Raw genomic sequence first — 27,459 nt, 5'->3', positions numbered from 1 at the left:
ATGAATCTCTCTATTCTTTCAAGGAGAGGACAATGAAAGTATCTATACCCTCCCCCTAAAAAGAAGCATCACAAGCAGGGGTACAGAGCAAGACCACCTCCTCAATTATTTTATTATCAATGCTCCCAGGAGCCACCATGCAAAAGCCAGAGGGTATCTGATATCTGCTGCCACACCTCACTAACCCACAGCCAAAGAACTTCTTTTGATGGGACCATTGAGACTTGCAGTCCTTTTATTGATGTTGCATAATCCTGCCCATCAGCGTTTTGGAGGCTGCCTTACCCACATTGAGCACAACTGGAAGGCTTTAATAACAGACAAATGAGTACTGGAAATTGCTCACTATGACTATTTATTTGAGTTTCTGTCTACCCCTTCCCTCAAATTCCTTTTCTGATTCCTTTTCAGGGACCAATCTCCTGAGTGCAGGGATAAGGTTGCCTGGGGCTGAAGCCCTTGGGGTTCGGCCCCCCCTCCTAGGGTGACCAGATGTCCTGATTTTATCGGGACTGTCCTGATATTTACTTGTTTGTCCCGCGTCCCGACCGAACATCGGTCGGGACATGAATTGTCCCAATATTTTGCCTCTGGCGCACAGGTGGAGGGGGCTCGTGCCTCCCCCGCCCCAACTCCATCCCAGCCCCACCCCTCCATCCCCAATTGGATTCCTCCCCAAATCTCCATCCTGGCCCCGCCCCCAGGCTCCACCCCCTCCCTGCCCTATTGGATCCTTCCCCAAATCCCCGCCCTGGCCCGGCCTCTTCCCCAAGCACGCCGCATTCCTCCTCCTCACCCCTCCCTCCCAGGCTTGCGCTAATCAGCTGTATGGCGGTGCAAGCACTGGAGGGAGGGGGAAGAAGCAGGACGCAGCAGCCAGAGGTGGCAACCTATGCTCTGGCGGCTCTCGGTGTGTGGGTTTTGGTTTTTTTTTTGCGCTCCGGCGGCACCCCCTGCGTCCCAATAGTTCACGTCTCTCATCTGGTCACCCTACCCCCGCCTGGCCTGGGGTAGTGGGGCTTGGGCTTTGCAGGCTCAGGCTTTGGGCCCCCCTCCTGGGGCCCTGTAGTAATTTTTGTTGTCAGAAGGGGGTCACACAGGGCCATTCTTAGGATTTATGGGGCCTTATGCAGTATTATTAAACTGGTGCCCCTATGCCTGATGGCGGGCAGGGAGGGACGAGGCAGCAAAGGATACTGAGCTGCCCGGCCCACCTCACAGCCGTGGCGAGTCACAGTTCCTCGCAGAGACCCTTGTACGCCTCTCCCTCATGCAGAATGCGCAGCGCCGGCACATTCGGCTGTCTGAATTCGGCCCCTGCCTAAGGAGACTGCAGCATGTACTGGGTGGGCGGGAGCTGACCCGCTCTTACCTGCTGTCATGGGCAGTAGGTGAAGCTGCTTCTTGGGGAGGCTAGCTCCCCAGCTCCCCTTATTTGCACTAGTGCCTGAGAGAAGAAGGTCCCACCTACTAGTGCGCACACAGTGGGAGTTTTGAAGGAAGAGAACCAGATGATCCCCCTTCTGCAGCACACCCACCTGAGAGAGAAGAAGAGGGGAGTGCCCCCCAGTTTGTTGCACACCTACCTGGTTCCCATGCCCCACCAAACTCCAGACTGAGAAACTTTTAGAATTTTTCCCAGTTTAGCAGTCAGGAGTGGGCAGGGCAGGGAAAGCTGCAGGCTGTGATTGGCTGGGTGGGCTGGGTTCCAGGGTGTGATTGGCTGGGCTCTGCCCCCATCTTCAAGAGGATGGTGAGCATTTGCTGGGTAAGCATCTCTTAGCGGGTTAAATTCAAATCAGCGGCGAGCGGTTTCCACAGATCAAAAAACGGGACGTCAGGGCTTGTCAAATGGCAGCCAGACACACAAGCTGAAACCCAGACTGTCTGGATGAAAACCGGATGGGTGGCAATCCTAATATAAATAGGTGCAGTTTCATCTCCGCATGTGTCTGAGAAATCGTCAAGAACACTTGGGGCAGGTGGGTTTTGGTTGCTATAGAGATCTGTCACCGGGCTGATACACCCTATCACCCTTTGGGGGCAGGGGAGAGGTATGTTACAGCCCCATGATTGAATCTGTAGGGCTGCACTGGTCTTGAGGCTGTGTTGCCCTGGGGCCTTAGTCAGTAGCCTGGCCCTTGCTACCAGGGCAGTGCAACCTAGCAGCCAGAGTCAGTAGCCCGGCCCTTGCTATCAGGGTGGTGCAGCCTAGCGGCCAGAGGCAATAGTGCTGGTGAGCTAGGCCACCACCATGGGGTGGGCAGTGGCCAGGATAGGGGGACTGGGGCCTGCCCTCTCCACCAGGTCACAAGCCAGGGCCCTGTTGGTGGCAGGGTTGCCCACCACCTGCTTGGCAGGGAGCCTACCGAAACATGCCGAGCCTGTCTACGATTCTACAACCGCTTCCCCACAAAGTTTCCCTGAGTCACTTCCTACCCAATTCTCTGTAGTTCGCTGTCTCCGGGTCTTCACAGTCTCTCCCCTCTCTGTGGCATCCTGAGCCTGTGTGTCAGGGCCTGTCTCTGGCTGGCTGGCCTCTGTGTCCTGGACTACAGTAGATCCTTCCTCAGGAGTCACCTCCTTCCTTGCTGGTAGTCAGCCCACACTGAGCTGCTCTGCTGCCTTTTATATCCTGTCTCCAGCTGGAGCATGCCCAGCAGAGCCCAGGGGGCATGGCCTCCTCGGCCCAGAGAGAATGGTTAAACCCTGCTGCACCAGTGCGGGGCTGATACACCCTGTCACAAGGTCCCATTAATGTTCATCCAACCTTGACTAAAAGACAGTTAAATGTAGAACAAATGAGTGGAATATCACTATTTACAGCATATAGTCAGTCTGAATTCACTGCCACAGGAAGCCAATGAGACAAATTGTACTGTGGTTGAATTTTAAAAAGGGGTGGATAAATTTATGAACAGTAATGACACTTGTTTCTGTTCAAGATCAGACAACAAAGTCAATAGTTAAAACTTGTGTTTTCAGGAGTAAATTGATTGCCTGTGTGTGTATTGGGAAGGAATGTGTTGCTTCTGTGTTCTACATTGTACAAGTGGATAACTTTAAAATACTGTTATGCAGCAAATTAAAATATTGGGCAAATTTCTAGTAATTTTCCATCATAAAGCACACGACACATTTCATAGCACTATTTTACAGGAAACTGGGGGCTACTTTTATGGAACTAGAAAAAGATGAAGAATCTCTAGTTATTTGTGAATGTCTTGACTACTTTCACTTGGACTAATTACACTTTTAAAACAATAATTAGATGTTCAGTTTTGCACTTTATTTCTAGCATTGTATGGACTGAATGAAGCTGCCTATATTCTGAATACATGAAATGTCAATTTTTTTTCCAGTTTTTAGACCAATGCAGCCTGTTTCTATTGAACATTTCTACTGAAGTCCATTAGTTTCTGGGGAATACTCTGTATAGTTGAATGAGACACCAGGTAGATTTAATGACACTAAATATAAAAAGGGATGCTTCATTTGAGCCTGTGTAGAATTTACTTAAAAATATAGCGTGTGTGTGTGTGTGTGTGCGCGCATGGTGGGGGTTGGTCAGGGAGAGAGGAGTAACTGTATATAGTAACTGTGTAGAGAAATATGAACAAATAGTAATTGGATTAGACTGAAAAATCTCCTGATGGTTTCCTTCACAAATGGCGACTCTCGGCCTGACTGGTGACTGAATATGTTTCAGGTACTTGGTATTTTGGCAGCCAGCCTAATCCTTTAGAGAGTCCATTTAAAAACAGCCAGTCTGCTTTGGAGGAAAGTTCCCTTTGGCATGCTTCTGAGTAAATGAGAGCTGGGAAGAAAGTGCCCGGTTGTCCTGGAGACACTGTTTGCTTCCCTAAGGGAAATGATCTAAATATGAATGATCTTCTTCACGATGCTTCACCACCATTTCTCCATACCTCTCCTCTTCCAGGTTATAAACTGTTCTGGCCTAACCCAGTTGTTTGTATTCCTCTCTTGGAACCCTTCCCTTCTCCCTCCCATCTCCCCACAACCTTAATTTTAATCTACAATTATGCCAGTGCAAACTATTTTGAAGATCTTTTAAAAATAGTCTGACATTTGGAGTATCCATTAAGACCTCCATGACTTGCTTTCTATTCCTGGTGAGAACCTGCAATATAGGTTATTGTTCATAATTTATGCAACATGAGAGGATTAAATGAATGCTGCTCTGTTGCGAGTGTCTCACTTTTTCCCTGAGGCAACATTTAATTTACTAACCTGCAAAACTAGTAGACTAGATAGAAGGATTTATTAAACTAGAGCCTTCAGAAAGGGAAGAATCCTTGAGGGAAAATTTGTATGTTGACTGTTGCAGCTACTGCAACATAAAATATTTGGTTTATGGGCTTGCTGCTGTACAGGTCTGGAAGAGAAATCAGTGACTTGAATATAAATGTATATTTTGGAAGAAGAGGTACTGACTCTCTCTCTTTTTTTTTTTTTTTTTTTTTGGTAAACTTAAATAAAATCAGGCGTTCTGTTACTTGTGGAATTCTGTGTGGATGGAAGAAAAATATGAATTGTTTTAAAATGTTTAATAGCTATACATGTGCTTTTCTATTATGTCTAGTATGTATTGGAGATAATCCTGTTGTCAGATTTTTCCTTTAAATCGAGCAGATTTCAGTTTGTACTTGTAAACATAAGAGAGGATTAAACTGAAAGCATATTAAGGGCATGTGTACACTACAAACTTCCGATGCAAGCTATGTCATCAGCATGCATCCTTGGGTCCTTGCGTTGGCACTGCATGTACTCCCCAGGAGTGCTTGTTTTGATGCACAGTGCAGTGCACAATGGATAAGTATCCCAGTGTGCATCTCACCACCGTCCAGTACGTGAAGTTCTGACAGTGCAAGGTGGGCCAGAAGCAAATCACGCAGGGTGACTGGGATTAGGGAGTCAAGTTCCCATCATGCAGGTTTTTCCACCCCATTATGCCATCTCTAGCCCATAATTTTTTAGCCTATTTTGAAAAGCCTGCAAATCTGTGTGGGACTTGTTGCGTCCATCTCTGACAGGAGTCTGCACAGCTCTGCACTACTGTCATGGACATTGCAAACACCGGATGCACGATCCTTCAGTATTTGCAGAGCCACAAGAATCACCACAGGGAACACGACAATTTCCCAGGTGGCAGATTGCTGTAGGACATCCCAAGAACCAATTCAAGGTTATTGGTGGAGTTCACAGAGCAGTTGCAGATGGTGGAGTGCTGCTTTTGGGCCTGCGAAACAATCTCTGACTGATGGGATCTTATAAGGTGGGCTTGAGATGATGAGTGGTGGCTGCAGAACTTTTGAACACACAAGGCGTGGATCTGCGTTCTGAGCTTGGCCCAGCCCTCCAGCACAGGGACGCCAAAGTGAGAGCCGTCTTGACAGTGGAGAAGCGAGTGGTGATTGCAGTGAAAACTTGCAATGCTGGATTCCGACTGGTCAGTGGGACATCATTTTGGAGTTGGAAAAGCCACTGCTAATTGTTTTCTGCTTTGCAGGACTGTGACTCTCAGCAATATGCAGGACATAGTGGATAGATTTGCAGCAATAGGATTTGCTCCACCACTCCATTGGGATGAATGGCATGTGTATCCCTATTTTGGCACCAGCCTACCTCGCCAGAGAGTACATCAACAGAAATGGCTATTTTGCTATGTTTATGCACATGCTGGTGGATCATTGGGAATGTTTCACTGACATCCGTGTTGGGCAGTCAGCAAAGGTGCATGACGCTCGTGTCTATGAGAACACAGGACTGTTCAGAAAGCTGCAAGAAGAGACTGACTTTCCAAACCAGTGGATTACCATTGGTGAAGTTGCAATGCTAATAGTGATCCTGTGGGACTCAGCCTAGCCCTTACTGCCCTGCCTCATGAAGCTGTACACGGGTCACCTCGACAGCAGCAAGGAAAGATTCAGCTACCAGATGAGTAGTTGCAGAATGACAATTGAATGTGCTTTTGATGGATTGAAGTGGCGCTGGTGTTGTTCACTCAAAGATTGTATTTCAGTAAGAAAAATATCCCAACAGTTATAGCTGTCTGCTGTGTCCTGCATAATATCTGTGAAGCAAAGGGTGGGAAACGTTGCTGCTGGGGTAGAGTGCGGAGATGGAGTGGCTGTCTGCTGAGTTGAGCAGTCAGGCACAAGAGCTATCAGAAAAGATCAACATGGAGATACATGGCTCAGAGAGACTTTGACAAAACACTTCAGCAGTGAGCCACAGAATTCATTGTGGTTTCCTATGCTTGCCCTAGGACAGCAGTTTGGGAGTCTGTTAGGATTGTATGGTGCTTAGTGTACATCTATGAATATAACACTGGGAATGCACCTAGTTTGTGGTGTGTACTGTACATTTATGATTATTACAGTGTTTGTTATTGACCCTAAGAGTTGTCACAGTGCACAATAATGAGTAAGTGGGTGCTGTCAGTAATGCCAGGCATTCTGCAGCATGTGTTGGGAGCTAACTTTCCCAATAATAGTTTTACTGAGTATCAAAAACACTTATTAAAAAACTTCTGTACAAGTTAAAAGCAAATAAATTAAAGCCTTAATTAAGCCCTGTTCCAAAAATTTTAAGAAGGGGAAGGAACACTCATGTCCATTTTAGCTACACGTATATTAGCCAGGGCTCTCTCAGGTCAGTATGTGTGTGAACCTGTGGGTGTCCTTACTGTGCCCCGGTGCAGAGTGATAGGGGTAGGAATGCAGCCCCCGATGCCATATTGAATGATGAGGTGGGTGTATGGAGGTGCTGCAATGGAGTTCTCCATGGACTGCAAATAGAAGGTGAGTCTAGGGTGACCAGAGGTCCTGATTTTATAGGGACAGTCCTGATTTTTGGGTCTTTTTCTTAGATAGGCTCCTATTACCCCACCTACCCTTTGTCCCGATTTTTCACATTTGCTGTCTGGTCACCCTAGGTGAGTCCATGTTTCTTGTACCTGTAGGTCCCCAAGAATCTACAGCATCTGTGTTTGCTGCTGGAGAAACCCCTTATGTCTTGGTGCATCTTCCTGCTGGGACCCCATGGCCTTTCTCTTGTCCGCTCTTTTCTTCTACATACTGTTATATCCTTGGGGGGAGCCGGTTTAGGAAGAAATCAGTTGAGGCCAGAGAGCTGACAGCTAACAAAACCACCATTTTATTTACAGAGAGAGAGAGCTCACTCAGCCGGCTGAAGCTGGCTGAGCTAACCCATAATAATCTAACTCAGTTGCCATAGCAACAAAAACCATGACAACCAAATACACAACATATTCCTCCCCCCCTAATAAGAACATCCCCTAAATAAAACACACACTAGACTAGAGAAGGAGGGTAGACTGCCTCCATTCCCGGCTAAACCCTGGGGATTATTTTGCCCCATAACCGTGGGTTCGCCCTAGCTAAAGATCCAGCCGATGAGGAGGCCTTCTGTCTCTAGGTGGATTACGGCGAACTTCTGGTGTTATTGCACCCGAAAGCACTAGGGGCTCAGGGTCCGCAGCATGAACGGGTGAGGAGGTGGTATCAGCTCGTGCTGGGCAAAGGGGTATCTCAGCCGCCGGCAGTAATGGAAGAGAACAGTCAGGAACAGGTGACTTGTGATTCGGTGCCTCACCAGAAGAGGTGAAGTCAGACCCCTCAACTGCAGATGGGTCCTGAGGACTGGCATGACCTGGCAACAGCTGATCTACATGTCGCCGCCAGGTAAGATTCTCTGCAGTCCGGACTGTGTAGGAAACAGGTCCTGTTTGAGTGATGACTGTGGCCGGGACCCATTTAGCTCTGGAAGTATAATTCCGAGCCAAAACTGGCTGTCCCGGGCTAAAGGTTCGGTCTTTTGCTCTGGGTGCCCGTCTGATGACTTGATATTGCTGCTGATGTTGCACAATTTGTCGGGGTTCAGAAGGTTTCAGCAGATCAAAGCAAGTGCGCAGCTGTCGTCCCATCATTAGAAAGGCCGGAGATGCATGGGTCGTAGCATGAGGTGTGTTTCTGTAGGAAAGTAAAAAGGTATCCAGACGCTTTTGAATGGAGCGTTGTCCCCTTGCTGATTTCAAAGCGTTTTTCATTGTCTGCACAAATCTTTCAGCTAATCCGTTGGTGGACGGATGATATGGTGCTGACGTGATGTGGTGTATCCCATTTGCCTTCATAAAATTTTGAAACTCCTGAGAAACGAACTGCGGTCCGTTGTCACTCACAAGTTGTTCTGGCAGACCAAAACGACTAAAGAGTCCTCGTAGTTTTTGGATAGTACTCTCTGCAGAAGTGGACTGCATTATAGAGACTTCTGGCCATTTAGAATGGGCATCTATTGCCACCAAGAACATGCTCCCTTCAAGGGGGCCAGCAAAGTCAACGTGAATACGTTGCCATGGGTTTTCAGGCCAGTCCCATGGGTGTAGGGGTGCCCACTGGGGTGCATTCCTCACACCCTGACATGACATACAAGCTTTTGCCTTCTCTTCAATAGCGCTGTCCAATCCAGGCCACCAAAAATAGCTTCGTGCAATTTCCTTCATGCGCACTATTCCACAGTGACCGGAATGTAGCTGTTCTAACATCTGTGATCTCAGTGGTGGTGGAATAATGACACGTCTCCCCCACAACAAACAACCAGATTGGACCGATAACTCCATCCGCTTGGACATGTAGGGAACAAGGTCGGATGAGAGCGGAGAGGTTTGTCGAGATTTTCCATGCATCACCAGGTCCATAACTTGGGACAATACTGGGTCAACGCGAGTTGCATTCTTTATCTGAGTAGCAGTGATGGGTGTATTCTCTACCTGTTCAAAGTAGAAGATTTCCTTTTGGGCACTATCTCGATGTTTGACCGGCAAAGGCAACCTTGAGAGGCCATCTGCATTGCCGTGCAGAGTGGATTTCCGATATTTGATTTCATATGTGTGTGCTGAAAGTAACAATGCCCAACGTTGCATACGACTAGCAGCTAATGGGGGAATGCCTGTGTAGGGTCCAAAAATTGATGTCAGAGGTCGATGGTCTGTGAGAAGAGTAAACTTTCGCCCAAACAGGTACTGATGAAACTTCCGAATTCCAAAAACAATTCCTAATGCCTCACGTTCGATTTGGGCGTAGTTAGTTTCTGCTTTGCTTAGAGTGCGTGAAGCAAAAGCAATAGGTCTCTCTTCTCCTGAAGGCATAATATGTAACACGACTGCTCCCACTCCATAAGGGGAGGCGTCGCAGGCCAATTGCAGTGGTAAGGATGGATCAAAGTGCGTTAGAACTTCAGAATTTAGCAATGCATCCTTAGCTTTGTTAAATGCAACATCACAGGCTTCAGTCCACTTCCAGGCCTTTTTCTGCCCAAGGAGCTCATGAAGTGGTTTTAGCAGTGTGGCTAACTGTGAGATGAACTTTCCATAATAGTTCAGGAGTCCTAGAAACGAGCGCAGCTGGCTTACATTTCGAGGTGGGGGAGCCTCCACAATAGCTTTAACTTTTGCAGGGGCCTTATGAAGACCTGCAGAATCAATGATGTGTCCCAAATATTCAACAGAGGGCTTGAAGAATTCACACTTGTCTTTGCGAACTCGTAGGCCATACTCTTCCAGTCTTTGTAGGGTAGCCTCTAAATTCTTTAAGTGATCCTCTTCATTTCTTACAGTGACCAGGATATCATCCAGATAGCACTGAACTCCTGACAAGCCACACAAGATCTGGTCCATAGCCCTCTGGAACAGGGCGGGAGCAGATGTTATTCCGAAGGGTAGGCGACAGTATCGATAAAGCCCCTTATGAGTCGCAATAGTCAACAGCTCTTGGGACTTTTCATCGACATGCATCTGTAAATATGCTTGACTCAGATCAATCTTACTGAACTTTTGTCCCCCAGCCAGGCCTGCGAAGAGGTCATCGATGCGGGGAAGCGGGTATTGCTCTGCACACAACACTGGGTTGACAGTGACTTTAAAATCACCGCAAATCCGGAGAGAGCCATCTTTCTTCACGATTGGAACGATAGGAGTGGCCCATGAGCTATGGGTAACTGGTATTAGGACTCCGTTGGTGACCAGGCGCTCCAGGTCTGCTTCAACTTTTGGCCTGATGGCATATGGCACAGTTCGGGCTTTCAGATATTTTGGTGGACTGTCAGGTTTAATGTTCAATGTCACAGTGATTCCCCTCATACTTCCCAAATCATCTCCAAAAACAGCAGCATGTTTCCTTAGTATAGGGGTTAGACTGGTTTCTTCTTTAGTCATCCGGTGCACTTCTGCCCAGTTCAGATGAATCTTCCCAAGCCAAGACCTACCCATTAAGGCTGGGTAGTTACCTCTCACCACAAACAGTGGCAATTTAGCAGCCTGTCCATTGAGCTCCACCTTAACATCAATAGTGCCCAACATGGGCACAGCTTCTCCCGTATACGTCTTCAGAACAGTTTTTGTTGCCTTAAGCGGAAGATGCTGTAGCTTTTCTTTATACACAGTCTCTGAGACCAGCGAGACAGCTGCACCGGTGTCCAGTTCCATGCGTATAGGTTTGCCATCCAATAACGGGGTTACCCAGTATTCATGTGAGCCCATTGCCAAAGACAAAACATGCAGTAGCACTTCCTCTTGCGATGAGGTGTCACCTTGATCATCCTGGGTCTGCTCTAGGGTATGCAGGGTTCCTCTTTTTGTTGGCCAGACCACAGGCCTCTTTTTCTTTTGTTTACAGGCACACTCAATGTGTCCCTTTTTGCCACAGTGTCGACACACCAGGTCCTTACACCAGCATTCTGATGCCTGGTGACCCGGCTTACCACAGCGATAACATTCTTGACTCTGCACAGTTTTGTGGGTCGGTTCTTGTGACACTTTTTGCACCCTAGGGGATGCACCGATGTATTGCGCCTCCCTTGTAGCCAGTTCCATGGAGACAGCAATATCAACAGCCTTCTGTAAGGTAAGCTGAGCCTCTATCAGTAGGCGCTTCCGTATAGCTTCACTGTAGAGGCCACACACTAACCTGTCACGCAGGGCATCATTTAACATTTCTTTAAATTCACAGTGTTCTGCTAGCTTTTTTAAAATGGCTACAAATTGTACAACCGTTTCATCTTCCTTTTGGTCTCTTTTGTGGAACCTATATCTTTCAGCAATTACCAGTGGTTTTGGGGAAAAATGGGACCCCAGGATTTCCACAATGTCACTGTAAGATTTAGTTGCTGGCTTAACAGGGTGTAGTAAGCTGCGTAGCAGGGAGTAGGTTTTAGCCCCTACAACACTTAAGAATATTGGCACCTTCTTCACTTCTGTAATGTCATTTGCAATAAAAAAAAGCTCAAAACGCTCAGTATACACATGCCACTGCTCTATAGTCTCATCAAAAGGTTCCAGTGGCCTGGTCAGAGTAGCCATGATTTTAGTTTCACTTTCACAGTCAGTGCAAACAAGCAGCTTGTTTGTTTGTTTGTTCTTTACCTTGACTTCTACTTCCTTCTGTTACTGGAGCAGCACCGGAATCCCATCCTCGTCGCCACTTGTTATATCCTTTGGGGGAGCCGGTTTAGGAAGAAATCAGTTGAGGCCAGAGAGCTGACAGCTAACAAAACCACCATTTTATTTACAGAGAGAGAGAGCTCACTCAGCCGGCTGAGCTAACCCATAATAATCTAACTCAGTTTCCATAGCAACAAAAACCATGACAACCAAATACACAACACATACAGTCTGCAGTATTCATCCTCCAGGCCCTCTTTTTGCAGTTTGATGCAGCGCTGGCTTGCAGGATCTCGCTGATCCTGTCATCCCGAGTCCTTTTCTTTCTCCTCCTTAACTGACTCTGGTGTTCTGTGGGTGTGGAGGTGGAACCGTCAAGGCTGCAATGGCTTGGGGTGTAGGCTCTGGGGTGGGGCTGGGGATGAGGGGTTCAGAGGGCGGGAGGGGGATCAAGGCTGGGCAGCGGGTTGGGGCATGGGAAGAGGCTCAGAGGTGCAGGCTCCAGGCGCCACTTATCTCAAGCGGCTCCCGGAAGCAGCGGCATGTCCCTTCTCTGCTTCCTATGCGAGGCGCAGCCTGGTGGCTCTGCACACTGCTCCATCAGCAGGCACTGCCTCTGCAGCTCCAATTGGCTGTGGTTCCTGGCCAATGGAAGCTGCAGGGGCTGCTCTTGGGATGGGTGCAGCATGCAGAGCGGAGACCCCTGGCTGACCCTATGCATAGGAGCCAAGGGGGCTGTGCCGCTGCTTCTGGGAGCTGCATGGAGCGGCCCCCGACCCTGCTCCTCGGCTAGAGCACCAGAGCGGGGCAAGCTGCAGCTCCCAAGTGGAACCTCGAGGGCCAGATTAAAACAGCTAGTGGGCTGCATCTGGCCCATGGGCCGTAGTTTACCCACCCCTGTGCTAGCCCGTTTACTGCAATGGTGCCTGCCAAAGTCATTGTGGAATGGTGTGGGAAAGTGTCCTACCACGGAGGAAGAAATAAGGCTGCCATCCCTAGAAACCTTTGGGAGAGGACTGCAGAGTATCTCCATGAAAATTCTATTGAGTTCTCTCAGAAAGATCCAAGGGACATCCCTGTGTACACAAAGTGCTCCCAATGGGGCCCCTGCTCCGCCTAACTCTACAGGGGAAATGAAAAGCACATAACTCTACCTCTTTGTTGTACTGCTTCCTCTTCTAGTGTGAGTAAATTCCTGAGAAGTCAATAACTGCATCTTGCTAAGTTGGGGATGCCATTGCTGTAATGGGAAATACATTTACAGTTATCTGAGGTTCTTTCCCTGTATCAGGCATTCCCGTGCTCGAATGCCAGGACTGACTGGACTGCAGTGGAATCTCAAATAGGTCCTGGCTCACAGCATAGCTGGACCTCCTGGTCGCATGTTCCCCATCATTCTTATCCTCGCTGTTCGTGGCAGGGGCCTGTGACTCTGCCTCCTCTGAGGTATCTACAGTGGTGTGCAGGTTGGTGGTGGAGTCTCCGCCAAGTATTGCATCCAACACTTCATGAAAGTGGCAGGTCTGTGGCTCAGCACTGGATTAACTGTTGGATTCCCTGGCCTTCTGATATACCTGTCGCAGATCCTTGGCTTTCATGCGGCACTGGTGCCGGTCCCTGTTATATCCCTTCTCCTGCATCCCCCACACAATCTGCTCATAGATGGCAGTGTTTCTACGGTTGGTGTAGCTATGCTCACATAACCTGCTCTCCCCTCGAGGCTTGGAGATACTGTATCTCCTATCTACTACTACAGGCTAGAGCACATCTGGAGCATGTCACCAGTATGGTCAGCAGGACAATTGCATAACAATGGCAAGCTGCTAGGCATGTTCACCAAGCTGGACAGTTAGGAAAAGAATTTCAAAAATTAATGGCCCTTTATAGGGGGTGGGTAGCTTCTGGTGTCTGTGACCCCTGAGCAGTAGAATTCTTGTGAGCAGAGGGGTCAGTGTCAGGCATTGTGGGACAGCTGCTAGAGGACTGTTAGGGTCATCCTAGGAAAAGGACCTAACCTTATAGTGTAGACCAGGCCATAGTAAATATGCAAATCTGCAAGTAAAACATGTCAGAATCTTTGCTTTTGTTTATTTCCACCTGCAGTCACAGCAGGCCATCAAATGGTGGATTCTGGAGTGGGGATTCAGTTAATTTAGAGCAGTGGTTCCCAAAGTGGTGTCCCTGGACTCTTGGTGGTCTGCCATGGGTTATGCAGTCATCTGTCCCTGGAGTGAGGGCCAGAATGCGCTGGAAAGGTTTTCTGGCACTTTGCTGTATGGAGGACAAAATGGCATCCTCCACACAATGTGACCTCTTGTGCATTTTGCATGTGAGGTAATGCTAGCAGGGACATTCTGGTAGTACCAGAAATTAAAGCAGTCTGGGACACTTGGTAAGATGCCTTGGGGGGAAAATGTTTGGGAACCACTGACTTAGAGTGCTCAGACTTATTGGAAAATAAGATGTATCCCTCCCATCCTACAAACTAAGGTTATCATTTAGGATTTTAAAAATATTAACTGAGCGCCCTCAACATTGCCTTTTCCTCACACCAGGTATATAAAGACCTTGAAAATGAAATAAATTTTCTCATCTGATGTTTTCTCTGTGGTGGATTGGTTAAATTCTTGACCTCATGGCATTAAGCTTTTGTCTCGTAAAATACTGGAGTTTATTATAAGACATTCTGTGATCACAGTTTTTAAACGTCCAAAAATTGCCAATCTTTGCATATACTCTAACCATGAGGCACATCAACACCTCTTTGTGGTGAATCTGCAGTTTAACTTTGGGCTGATTGCCATTCTCCCTCTCCGAAGAGGACAGTTATTCTCCCTCCCTATGGAATGTGTGAAGGGTCTCAAAGGACATAGGAGGAGTATAAAAATAGAAAAAGGAGGAACTTCTGTGAGGCCTTCCACCTGGAATCTAGAGTAGGTCCCTGGCTTAGTGTCTGTATTTACTGGGTAGGCGGAGGGAAGAAAAGGAGAGGTAGTTCCTAGGCCATCCTGATCCCTTGACAACATGGCTTCCCCAGGAGCTGAATTGGGAGTTTCACCTGCATCCACCTCTGGCTCCCTCTGAAGGTGTGTGTGTTTTAGGGAGTGCATGGGATTTGCATGCAAGAGAATGCTGATAGTCAGTGTTACCTCTTTTAGTCCGTTTCTGAGGGATGATGTGAAAGGATTGACTACTCCTGGCTCCAGGCCTGCTGCTTTGCCCCTGGCCTCTGGTATCAACCAGGCAAGGTACTAACAAACTTCAACAGGACTTTATATTTAAAGTAGAAACCTCTTTACCAAGCTGCTTCTGCACCCTCTGTAACTCTCACTCTGCTTCCTCAACTCCTCCCCCCCTTCTTGTTTCCTATCCTTTCAGACGCCCAACAACCAGTGCTCCCAGTTCTAATAATTACAAGCAACATCTAAACACCACATTCCCTCCTCTCTTAAGAAACTCTCCCAATTAAAATAAACATTGTTGTTCTAACCACAGGAACAAATAGGAAAGAAGTCACTAAACTATTGGCAGAAATATTACACTGAAAACACTGTAGATACTACATAACGTAATCTCTAGTCCAGACAGGTGGTCGTCTGGGTCTGACAAGCCATCTCTTAAGCCCTGGTTCCAGTGCAATGTCTTGTTGTGTTGATACTATGGTGAAGTCATCCAATGCAGACTGGGTGTTGGCATAATCTCCTCTTGTTGCACAGGCAGGTGCAAGATAAGAAGCATTCCATACCCACCCATCAGAAAGTTGATAGGTGTAAGGTCCTTTCTTCTCTATGATTTTAAGAGGAGCTGTGAATTTATGGTCCCCTTTGTGTAAAATTCCAGGTTTTCGTATTCTAACGAAGGAACCACACTCAAACTTTGGTTCCTTAGCACCCCACCGCTTGTCCGTGAAAGCCTTATACTTTGCTTGGTTCTGTTCAACTGTTTTTCTCACATCATCCTCGGTTGGGGCCTCAGGTCGTGTCTTTAACAATCCAGCAATGTTCAGTTTAGTATTCATCTGTTTCCCATGCAGTAACTCTGCAGGTGATCTTTGCGTTGTGGCATGTCATGTAGCCCAGTATGCTTGCAAGAAATCAGTAGTGAAGGTTATCCACAATCACCCTTCCAGTTAAGCTATTTGCAAACTCTCTTTCAAACTTCTGTTAAACCGTTCGATTTCACCATTGGCTTGAGGGTAATATAGGGATGACCTTCTGTGTAAAATGTTCCACTCTGCTAGAAAAGTTTCAAACTCCAGGGAAGTAAATTGACTACCATTATCGGAAACCAGTTCTTTGGGGTTACCTTCCCTGCTAAAAACTGAAGAGAGGAACTTAATTACTGTAGCAGAAGAGATTTGCGATGTAAACGCTACCTCAGGCCATTTACTGAAATAGTCTATTAAAGTGATGACATAACGACAGTCAATTGGAGCAGTATCAAAGGGTCCTACAATGTCAATTGCCACTTTTTCCCATGCAGATTCAGGAAGAGGAACGGAGGGGTAATGGAGGGGTACATGTCACTGCTGTCTTATTATGCATTTGGCAAGTGACACAGGATTTTACGAGTGCTTCAGTTTGAGAATCCGTCTCTGGCCACCAATACAGATCCCATAGTCATTGTTTGGTTCTGACAATTCCTTGATGAGTATCGTGTGCCAGGTGTGTGAGTTTTGACTGTAATTCTTTTGGCACAAGTAGCCGGTGTGTACCTCGTAGCACACAGTCATCGAGCAAAGAAAGTTCATCCCAAACTCTAAAATAAGGCATCAAAACTGGGTCAAGGTTTTTAGGGTTCCTGGGCTATCTCTTTGTCAGAAATTCCCATAGTTTTTGTTGAATTGGACACACTGAACAAGCAGCTTGAAATTGTTCTCTTGTAACTGCAGTAAGAGCACTTGTAATAAGCGCAACTACTACATCCTCATCCTCCGGTGGACCATCTGGTGAAGGCAAAGGCAGGCAAGAAAGGCAATCAGCTACCACATTTTTGTTTCCAGGTTTATATTCCAGTTCATAACTGAAAGAGAATAGTCTTGCAGACCATCTAGCAATACGATATCCTGCTCTTCCCAGTCCTTTTGTGGTGAGCAACGTCATCAAAGGGCGGTGGTCTGTGCGCAACTTGAATGTGCGGCCCCACAGGTAAGTTCTCCATCTTTCAGTAGCCCAGACACAAGCAAGTGCTTCTTTTTCGACTGTAGAATATTTTCTCTCAGCATTACTCAGTGTCCTTGAAGCAAATGCAACAGTCCTCTCTGTGTTGTCCTCATGAAGTTGTATAAGGACAGCCCCAAGTCCATAATCAGAAGCCTCAGTAGTTACAATTGTGGGCAACGAAGGACTGAATAGTGCAAGTACTGGACTATGTACAATCAAGTCTTCCCCTGTTTCGAAACTAGCTTGTGCATCTGTTGTCCACAGTAAGGTTGAACTTCTCCATAGTAATTCTCGTAATGGTTCAATGACAGAAGCATAACTGGGAATGAATTTTGCATACCAGGAGGTAAGACCCAAGAAGGAACGTAAGGTTTGCAAATCTGTTGGAGGAGGACCATTTGAAATTGCCAGGATATGATCTGGATCAGGTTTTAGTCCAGCCTGTGAAATTGTATGCTCCAGAAAGGAGAGTTCAGTTTGTCTAAATTTGCATTTGGACCTATTAAGCTTGAGGCCTGCTTTGCTGATGGAGTTTAGTACAGACTAAAGGTTATTGTCATGCTCCTCAGTAGTATTTCCAAACATGAGAATATCATCCAAATAGCACTGAACTCCATGTTGATTCTTCAGAATCAATTACATCATTTTTTTGGAAGGCACTTGGGGCTGATGTGAGACCGTATGGAACACGTTTAAAACAAAATAGTCCCTTGTGTAATAAATGCTGTGAGGTCTCTGCTATCTTCATGCAACATAACCTGGTGGTATGCGCTCTGCAAATCGAGAGTAGAAAACATCTTTGCTCCACGGAGTTCTGCAAATACTTCTTCTATGTGAGGAAGAGGATGGCTGTCAATCACAATAGCTTTATTTGGCTCCCTTAAGTCCACACAAAGGCGAATGCCTCCACCCTTCTTCTGCGTCACTACTATAGGTGAAACCCATTCCAAGGAGTTAATCTCTTCAATAATATTCTTTTGAACAAGTTTTCTAAGTTCCTCTGAAACAGCTTCCCTGACTGAAAATGGTAAGCGCCGTAATTTCTGTCGTACAGGCATCACAGTATTCCGCATTTTAACTTTCTACAGAAACCCATAAGCACAGCCAAGTTTCTCCTCAACCCCATGTTGGGTCCCAGCTGAAACTGGTGTGTGTACCACAAGAGTGCTTTGCTGAGGAAGATCAATTCATCCATTAACTACCCTGAGATTTAAAGCAGCCAATAAATCTCTGCCAAGGATAGGAGCGCCTTTTGTGGACAATGTAGAACTCTGCAGTTACACAGCAATCACTGAAAGTAACTATTGCTGGCAGGCAGCCATGTACTGGAATATGGTTTTTCAAATAGCACACCAACTGAAGTTTGGGTTCAGTAAGAGGCACAGCTTTAAAGTAATGCAAATAGATGGAATCAGGTAGTATAGATACTGCTGAGCCAGTGTCCAACATTAGCTGAATAGAGTGTGATTTGCCTGAGGGTATGGCAGAAACATTTACAGTGCACTTTGTGTTCTGGAATATGTGCAGCAGTGGTTTTGTCCACACTCAGCACAGTAACATCCAGTATTGTAACTGCATGCACCTGTTGATTGAACTGGCTACTGCGACATACTTTAGCAAAATGCCCAATCTTTTTGCAATGATTGCACTGAGCTACTTTTGCTGGACATTCTGTGTAGCTTGCAAGGTGTTGTGAGGATCCACACCAAAAGCATGCTTTTACTGTATTTTGAATTTGCTGATTCAGTGGCTTTTCATTAGTTTTCCTCTTGCAATTGTTTGTCTGCAGCGATAGTGAACTTTTCTGCAAAGGAGTCACAGCCTGGACTGTGCCTCCTGTATCCCTGCTCATTATTTTGGCTTCAGCTGTAGCTGACTCAGTCTGAGTAGCAATGGTTATTGCTTTTTCTAGTGTAAGTTGTGGTTCTAGAAGTAAGCATTTTCTTACATGAAGCATGGTTGTTTTCTCAATGAGTTGGTCTCTAATCATCTCATCTGCCTTATTCCCAAAGTCACAAGTTATAATCAGACTCCTCAGGGAAGCAATATACTGCATTATAGTCTCCCCTGGTTTCTGCTCATGCTGGTGAAATCTGTAGCGATTAGCTACTACGTTCACTTTTGGCACAAAAAAGTTCTTTAATGCGGTGAGTGCAGTCTCATATTTATCATCTGCAAGGGGAAAAGTGTAAAATATATGCTGCCCTTCTGCTCCAAGGCAGTGGATTAGCAGAGCACGCTTTCTTACTTCAGAAATCTCTGTAGCACTGGTTGCAAGCAGATAAGTCTCAAACATATGGATCCAGGCAGTAAAAGCAATTGGAGGCTCACCTGGGCTTTGCAGAAAGGGTGCAGGTGGGTTCAGAGGCAGAAGATCCATCCTCTAAATGTTTCTCAACCAGGCAAGGTACTAACAAACTTCAACAGGACTTCAAAAATAAAGTGGAAACCTCTTTACCAAGCTGCTGCTGCTGCACCCTCTGTAACTCTCTCTACCTCCTCCACCCTCCTTCCTGTTTCCTGTCCTTTCAGATTCCCAACAGCCAGTGCTCCCAGTTCTAATAATTACAAGCAACATCTAAACAACACACCTCTGCTTCCTACTCCTAGATCCACGGAGCTACAAATGTTATGTCCTGTTTGATTTTCATGGAGAAGAACTGTGAAGTTGTTTTCACACAGCTCCCCTAAGTTTGGTGAATAATGAGTGGGTAACTGCAATATTGTAGACACTGAGCATTAAAAAATCATGAATCGGGCCCCCCAAATCATTAGAATGTTAGTTTGTTTTAAAAATACTTGGGGTTATTTTATTTGCCTTTTAGTTTTTTGAGGGGGAAGATCACCACCCCAAGTGTGTGAGAGTACTTCAGGGTCATAATTCAACCTCAAATGCACATGCAAAAAGTTCGAGGCCTCCTTTTTGGCTGCTTGGAGGGGCACAGACCTTTCCCTTTCCTTACCCCTACAATAAAGAAGCTGCCATTTTATCCTTTCCATCTCACTCCTTTATAAGCACCCTGACTTTTCCTCCCCACTCAGTCCTCCACGGTGCTGTGTCTGGTCCTCCAAATGTGGAGTGTGGTGACCTGATTTGGATCAAAGCTTATCAAGGGCTTTTAGACACTGACCTGATCTAGAGTTATACATTTTCGAAATTTTATTTAATTCTCTGTTAATGATTTTTATAGGTGTTTCTACCATTTCAGGAATGTAATTTAGTTAGTTACATGCTGGGCAAAAGGCTTTTTATTCATATTTTGTAACTAATTTTTAAATATTTCTTTCTCATGACAGGTTGCTGAATGCAATAAAGCCTGGACTGGTAAAAAAGATCAATAGACTGTCGACCCCTATTGCAGGGTTGGTGAGTATCTTAAACTGAGATAAATCTTTCAATATTCCTCTTGACATCCCAATTTTATGACAGTGATTCTTTTAATCCTGTAATATATTCTAAAGTAGTATGAACTCTTTTATCCTGTTAAACCCAGACAGTCCCAGTGCAGGAATTCCAATCTTAACTACTTCTATGGTGGCAGGAGAACTCAAATCCTATTAGTATCTCTCTTCTAGGCAGGTGCTAAATGTGGTGATTCCGAAGTACGTATTTTGGATTTCTGGTGCCAGTTTTAGAAAGATTTGATGCATCAAAATTGTTTAAACATTCAAGAATGAAAATACAATTGTCCTGGATTCCTCATTTAATGCATAACTAACTTTGTAATAGAATTCTGGCTAAAAAAACCAACCTGGCGTCTAGTGGGGAAGTGAAGGCAACTGTAAAAAAATTTATAACAAATAGAAGAAAGGGGAAGTTGATTAGAAGTTAGGAATTGTCAAAAATTTATAAGGGAAGCCAAGGAACCGAAGGGAAAATATATGACCAACAGAGTTAAGGACAATAAGAAGGAGTTTGTTAACTATATTAGGAACAAAAATAATTCTGGCAATGGTATTGGTCCATTACTAGATGGAAATGGTGCAAAAAAGCAGAAGAGTTAAATAAACATTTCTGTTCTGCATTTGTGGAAAAAGGAGTGATATAGTCTCGTCATATGGTGATGGTGACATTCTTTCCATCCCACTAGCATCTCTGGAGGATGTTAAACAGAAGCTACTAAAGTTAGACATATTTTTAAATCAGCAGGTTCAGATAACTTGCATCCAAGAATTTTAAAAGAACTGACGGAGTAGATCACTGGACCATTAATGTTGATTTTTCAATAAGTTTTGGAGCACCATGGAAGGTCCAGAAGACTGGAAGAAATCTAATGTTGTGTCCCTTTTTAAAAGGGGTAAATGGGATGACCTGGGTGATTATAAGTCTGTTAACCTGACATTGATCCCAGGAAAAATAATGGAGTGGCTAATATGGGACTCAGTTAATGAAGAATTAAAGGAGGGTAATGTAATAACTAAAAATCAACACTGGTTTATGGAAAACAGATCCTGTCAAACTAACTTGAGATCATTTTTTAAAAATGGGATTACAAGTTTGGTTGATAAAGATAATAGTGTTGAGGTAATATACTTAAACCTTTGTAAGGCATTTGACTTGGTACAGCACAACATTTTGATAAAAAAAAATTAGAACGATATAAAATTAACATGCCACACATTACATTGTTTAAAAACTGGCTAACTGATGGTCTCAAAATGTAATTGTAAATGGGGAATTGTCACTAAGTGGATCTGTTTCCAGTGGGGTCCCGCAGGGGTTGGTTTTTGGCCCTGCACTATTTTACATTTTTATCAGTAACTTGAAAGAAACCATAAAATCATTATTAATAACATTTGGATGTGACACACAAACTGGGGGAGTGGTAAATTACAAAATTGACAGGTCGCTGATTAAGAGCAATTACATTGCTTGGTGAACTGGGCGCAAGCAAGCAAACAATAATGTGTTTTAATATGGCTAAATGTATACAGCTTGGAATAAAGAATGCTTCTGCTGCATGCAATACTGTGTCCAGTTCAGGTGCCACAATTCAAGAAGGATGTTGATAAATTGGAGAGGGTTCAGAGAAGAGCCACGAGAATGATCAAAAGATTAGAAAACATTCCTTATAATGGTAGACTCAATGAGCTCAATCTGTTTATCTTACCGAAGAGAAGGTTAAGGAATGGCAGGATTACTGTCTTTAAGTACCTACATGGGGAATAAGTATTTAATAATAGGCTCTTCGGCCTAATGGAGAAAGGTATAACACTATTCAGTCCCTCAAAGTTGAAGCTAGATAAATCCATACTGGAATTTCGGTGTATATTTTTAACAGCGAGGGTGATTTAACCATTGGAACAGTTTACCAAGGGTCGTGGTGGATTCTTCATCACTGACCATTCTTAAATCAGGATTGGATGTTCTTCTAAAAGATATGCTGTAGGATTTATTTTGGGGAAGTTCTGTGACCTGTGCTCTACAGGAGGTCAGCATAGATGATCACAGTGGTACCTTCTGACCTTAGAATCTATTAACTTTCCTTTCAAAAGAAGAAGATGGCTTTTTAGGGGGTGGGGAAGTCAATGTTTCTAATTTGCTGTTACCACAAAACACTACAAACTGCAGATTACGTTCACAGCAGAATGATTGTAAACTGACTTTACAGGTAAAATAAAAATTTATCTATGGGTGCAAAACCTTTAGGCTTATGATATGCCCATGTGAGTTATGGTGCCTGTTCTTTCACTAATTGCTTTGTAGATTTAGGACTGTAAATCCCAGCAATAATGGAGGTTACTTATATACACTATATACTAAACCCCTTTTGATGGTTGAAGCAATGATCCCCTGCATAATTTTCATGTTAAAACATTGCTAAGCTATGTAGAAACAAAAATGTGACTTAACATTTGTGTGTGTGTGTGTGTAATGCATTCATTACAAGGTGATTTATTTACCTGGTCTAGGGTGACCAGATGTCCCGTTTTTATAGGGACAGTCCCGATTTTTGGGTCTTTTTCTTATATAGGCTCCTATTATCCCTCACCCCCTGTCCAGATTTTTCACGTTTGCTGTCTGGTCACCCTAACCTGGTCTTAAATTAAAGAAAAAAAGAGGACATTGGATGCCTATAAGATGTCCAATTGACTAAGTTTGTGCTATTGGTGAATACCATAACTTGGCCTTGGAGACCTGCTTCTTGGACCTATTATTGACTTGCATAGACGTTTACACACCATCCACACTTTTTTAGGATTTCACCATGGTGCCTGAAGTCAGCAGGTGATCATAACTCTCCTGTGAGGGTCCCTAGTATGTCACTTACTCACCTCTGAAATTCATCTTGTTTTATCCCTCCTCAGTTTTTTATAAGCACATTTTTAACTTCAACGGTACTTTCAGAAATACCATTCTTGGGTCTTTACTCAGAGGTTTTAAGAGGTTGGATATTGTATTATGTTGGAATTTTTTCAATATTTGCTTGTACAATGCCCCAGATAACTTGATGGTAGTGGGAGGAATAATGTAAATAGTATTGTTTTGTTGTTTCACTGTGTATTGCTGAACTCCTGTTGCCTGAAATTTTTAAATTTCATCTGGTTTTAGGCTCTTATTCATGCAGGGAGTTACTTTTCACTTGTTTGAAAGTAATGTTTCTATTTCTATGCATCTATTTGCCTTTTGTCGTTGGTTTTTCTAAATATGTCTACAGAAAAATACTAGTCTAGGGGAAAAAAGACACCCCCCCTCAAAAGTGAATTTAACAGTGAGTACATCTGTCTACGGTGATATGGATTAGTTGTTTAAAACAAAAACCTCATAAATGTCCCCTTGCCTTTTGACTTGTAACCCAATCCTGCTCCAACTGTCCTTTGTAAGCACTATGGCATACCAACGTGATGAGTAAATTATAAATGCTGTGCACAGCTCCAAAACACCCATTGACTTCCTTGGAAGGAGGATCAGGCCTTTAGTCTGTTGTCAGTACTTTAAAAATATTATTTTTAATGAGTAGACACCATAAGTATGTTTATAAGATGTAGAGGATAACTTTTTCTTTCTTTATCCACACTCTACTATGTCACATGCCTGGAGAAATCTGGAATACTAACACTGTAGTCCAGAAACAGCTGTACTGTTTAGCTAGCTGACTGATGCACCTGAGGGACATTCCTTCCTTTTTCATAAGATCTTGTTTATTATATAAGCTACAGTTGGCTTGACATAGTATATAGTCACTAGGGTGAATGAACTGGAAAGAAGTATGTATGACTCACCCCAGTGCGTGCACACTAGGGTGGAAATGGCCTCTAGAAAGTCAATATTTTTCCACTCTCAGTAAAACATATTTTATTTTGAACTCCAGAGACTGGTTCCACCTAAAACTGTAGCTCTGGTTTACAAGAACTTGGTGAAAAATAGGGTAAGTTTTACAACACTTTAACATGCATCCAGTTACAAAATTCTGCACATGATTGCACACTTCCAGAGCATCAGTGCTCAAACACTTCAGTCGCTGTTCAAGTCTGATGAATCTCGATTCTCTGTTCTTTCTGTTGCAAACATTTCCTAGCTGACATAATGAGTATTTGGTACAGCCCTGGAGGAAAACATCCAATTTTTGATGCTTTTTCAGAGTTGGAGATAAAGTTCAGTATAGCTGCCATGCTGAATACTTGGGAGTATTTATTTTTTGTTTAGCTTCTATATCCAAGAGCAGATGGTCAAATTAATTTCATGACCGTACAGTACATAATTGAACTAAGCTGTTTGTTGAGCTAAGTCTCAAGGTGCTCCTAGCATTTTTTGGTGAGAGTCTGCTAAGGGAAGAAAGCAAAGAGGACACTATGTTCAAAAGAACTTGTTGGTATTAGGCTTTCAGCCCATCTTGGTAGGCAGTACTAAGCACATCCTGATTGGTGCCGGGGACTCTTCGTGCAGCAGCTGTTGCCCATATACTTCTATTTAGCATTTTAATGGCTTCTCAGAAGATAAGAATTTGTAGTGGAAAATATTATGCGTGGGTAATCTCTTTTATCTACTGACCGAGCTGTCTTGGCTTTAGGGACTAATAAAAGATAGCTACATCTCAGGATGCTCTGAAACTTCAGCTGTTATCATTGGCTTCAGCACATGGCTTAATAAGGAGCAATTCATGATTCGTTCACAAATACTGTGCATACTAGGAGAACATCCATGCTGATAAGTATTATTTTGTATTGTGGTAGCAGCTAAGGATTCAGGGAGCGGGGGGCAGGGATAGCTCAGCAGTTTGAGCATTGGCCTGCTAAACCCAGGGTTGTGAGTTCAGTCCTTGAGGGGGCCACTTAGGGATCTGGGGCAAAAATCAGTACTTGGTCCTGCTAGTGAAGGCAGGGGACTGGACTCAATGACCTTTTGAGGTCCCTTCCAGTTCTAGGAGATTGGTATATCTCCTATTATTATCTTTATCTTTATTGTCAGGGCCTCATTATACTAGGCACCACACAAACAAGTAATCCAAAGACAAAAGAATCCTTGCCCAGTCAGAGAGCTCACAGTATAGGATTTTGACAATCACCATGACTAAATATGCTCAAAATACAGCTGTCAAGCATAATTTTAATTTGCTTCCAAATTCAGGGTGGCTGCTGCTTCTGTTAACAGCAGCCCCTAAATTGTGCTTTGCTAGAACCAAATGGAACTTGGACATTAAAATGTTGGGTTGCTTTTAAGCTTAGGACCTACAATGTTTGAGTACATACTAAATTTGATTAAGCATATGCAGGAATGAGAATGTATTTTATTTGTTAATATGAAAATATAGTTTTGCTAACAAAAAAATCAAATGTACAGAATACCCCAATAATATGTCATTAATAGTAATGGAGTGTTTAATTTAAAAGATCTTTCTTCTGGAAACATGGATCTTCAAGCCAGGAATTGATATTCGACTTTCAGTTGTTACCATTGTCAACCTTCCAGAAACTCCATCTTTGTGTTTAACTATGGGCATCTGGAAAGGTATTTTGTTTGCTTCACTAAATAGAAGCCCAGCTAACATTATGAAACTTTTATAATGAAAAGAGCAGTGGTTTAGAGTAGATTTAGTGATTTCATTAAACCCACAATTTTTCACTGAGTTCAAGTTGCTGTTAATTTAATCAATTTGGTGTAATATATGTAAGTGTAAAAGCAGCAGAGAGTCCTGTCGCACCTTATAGACTAACAAACGTATTGGAGCATGAGCTTTCGTGGGTGAATACCCATTTTGTCGGATATATGTAAGTGATCACCGTTTTTAAAAGTTGACTTGTATCAATAGTTATTTCATACCACTGCGTAGTACCGTGTATATTTCTTACCTCATTATTTTCATAAATTTAGATTATTTCAGATACCACTGTGGATAAATGCTGACTTTTCAATGGTAACCACTCTATATTATTTCTGGAAAAAGTTTTTCACTTCCAGATTTTTCTCCTTGTCCCTGAATAATGTCACTTTGTGAGAAAAGAAAAAAGTTTATGCCTTATCTTTAGTTTGACAGGGCTTAGCAGAGTTTATAGCCTTACTTCAGGTCCTTGCACTATCCCCACAGGAATTTAGACATTTACTTCAGAGTCTGTGTGAAAGAGTCAAATATAATAGTAGGAAATAGCCAAGACAAAGTCGAGGGGCTGAACTTCTGCTCATATCTTGGCTCATGGTTCAGCACTAACGAAGAAACGTCTGTATACTGCAGTATTTATTTTTCAATGTATGTATTGTACACAGCTCTGCAATATTTGTGAAGTTTAGCAATAGGAAAACATCTCCCCAAAAGCTGCATGAGTGCATAGTTAATACACCGAAAGGAAGAGAATGATAACATACTGTGTTAAAAAGACCGGTTCCCTTTAAAACAGGCTTTTTAGTAAATTATTTTCTTAGGAAGTTTGACTTGGCAAAGTAATCTTCAGGAACTTGCTAGAAACCTTGTTAAGAGTCATAGTTGCCTGTCTGCTAGTATCTGGGATTTGCTTTAAACACTGAACTGTTGCATAAATTACTGTATATTTTTGGATTTACATGTTACCTCATCGATATTTCAGAACTATGTTTGCTTTTAAGGACTTGTGAATTAAGTCCAATAGATTAAGTACATCTTTTATTTCCAGGTAAATGACAGTCAGAGGATAAATATGGTGCGCTATTATCTGTCATAAGGTACATAATAAGGAATTAAATTTTATGTGAGGTCAATGCATAGAACTTTAATGTATGTTGTTATGGTGAACAATCAGGGCACTGAGGGAAAGGGGAAAGATGAAGTCATATGAAACAATTTTGTTACATTTTTAACATTTATTGCTTTACAAAAAGTACCTTCCTCTTGTGTTTTCTCCTCACCAATTCTTTAATCTTTGTGTAACATTCCCTGGTTTGTAGTTACAACATATTTCTCTCTAGTGTATCCAAACTCATAATATAGGATAACTTTTCCATTTCTCTGTTCTTCACATGCATTAATTCAGTGGTTCTCCAACTTTTGTACTGGTGACCCCATTCACATAGCAAGCCTCTGTGTGCGACCCCCCCCTATTAATGAAAAACACTTTTTTTACATATTTAACACCATTATAAATGCTGGAGGCAAAGCAGGGTTTGGGGTGGAGGCTGACAGTTCACGACCCCCCCCATGTAATAACCTCGTGACCCCCTGTAGGTCCTGACCCCCAGTTTGAGAACCCCAGCTTTAATTGCTGATGGTGTTGTCTCTAAACAAACCAGTGTCTCACCACAGCTATCTCTGAATAGAAGTCTCGCTGTTCATGTTGAGTCACTGTTTTCAATGGTTATGAATTTTACTTCTGTTTAATTCTGATGTAGATCTTGGCCTTGGTAGCCAC

The 27,459-nt window shown here is 43.8% G+C and overlaps 1 protein-coding gene across 3 annotated transcripts in view; it reads left to right on the top strand.

Moving 5' to 3' along the window:
- Positions 1-27,459, top strand: part of LIMCH1 (LIM and calponin homology domains 1) — a 307,869-nt gene that overhangs the window by 113,321 nt on the left and 167,089 nt on the right. For all 3 annotated transcript variants that reach the window (XM_045018682.1, XM_045018681.1, XM_045018684.1), the window contains exon 3: positions 19,939-20,008. In XM_045018682.1, the coding sequence (XP_044874617.1) occupies positions 19,939-20,008 (70 nt within the window). The remainder of the gene's footprint in view (positions 1-19,938; positions 20,009-27,459) is intronic.

Source organism: Mauremys mutica, chromosome 5, assembly GCF_020497125.1.
Source record: "Mauremys mutica isolate MM-2020 ecotype Southern chromosome 5, ASM2049712v1, whole genome shotgun sequence".
NCBI lineage: Eukaryota > Metazoa > Chordata > Testudines > Geoemydidae > Mauremys > Mauremys mutica.
This window is presented reverse-complemented; position numbering and strand designations above follow the sequence as displayed.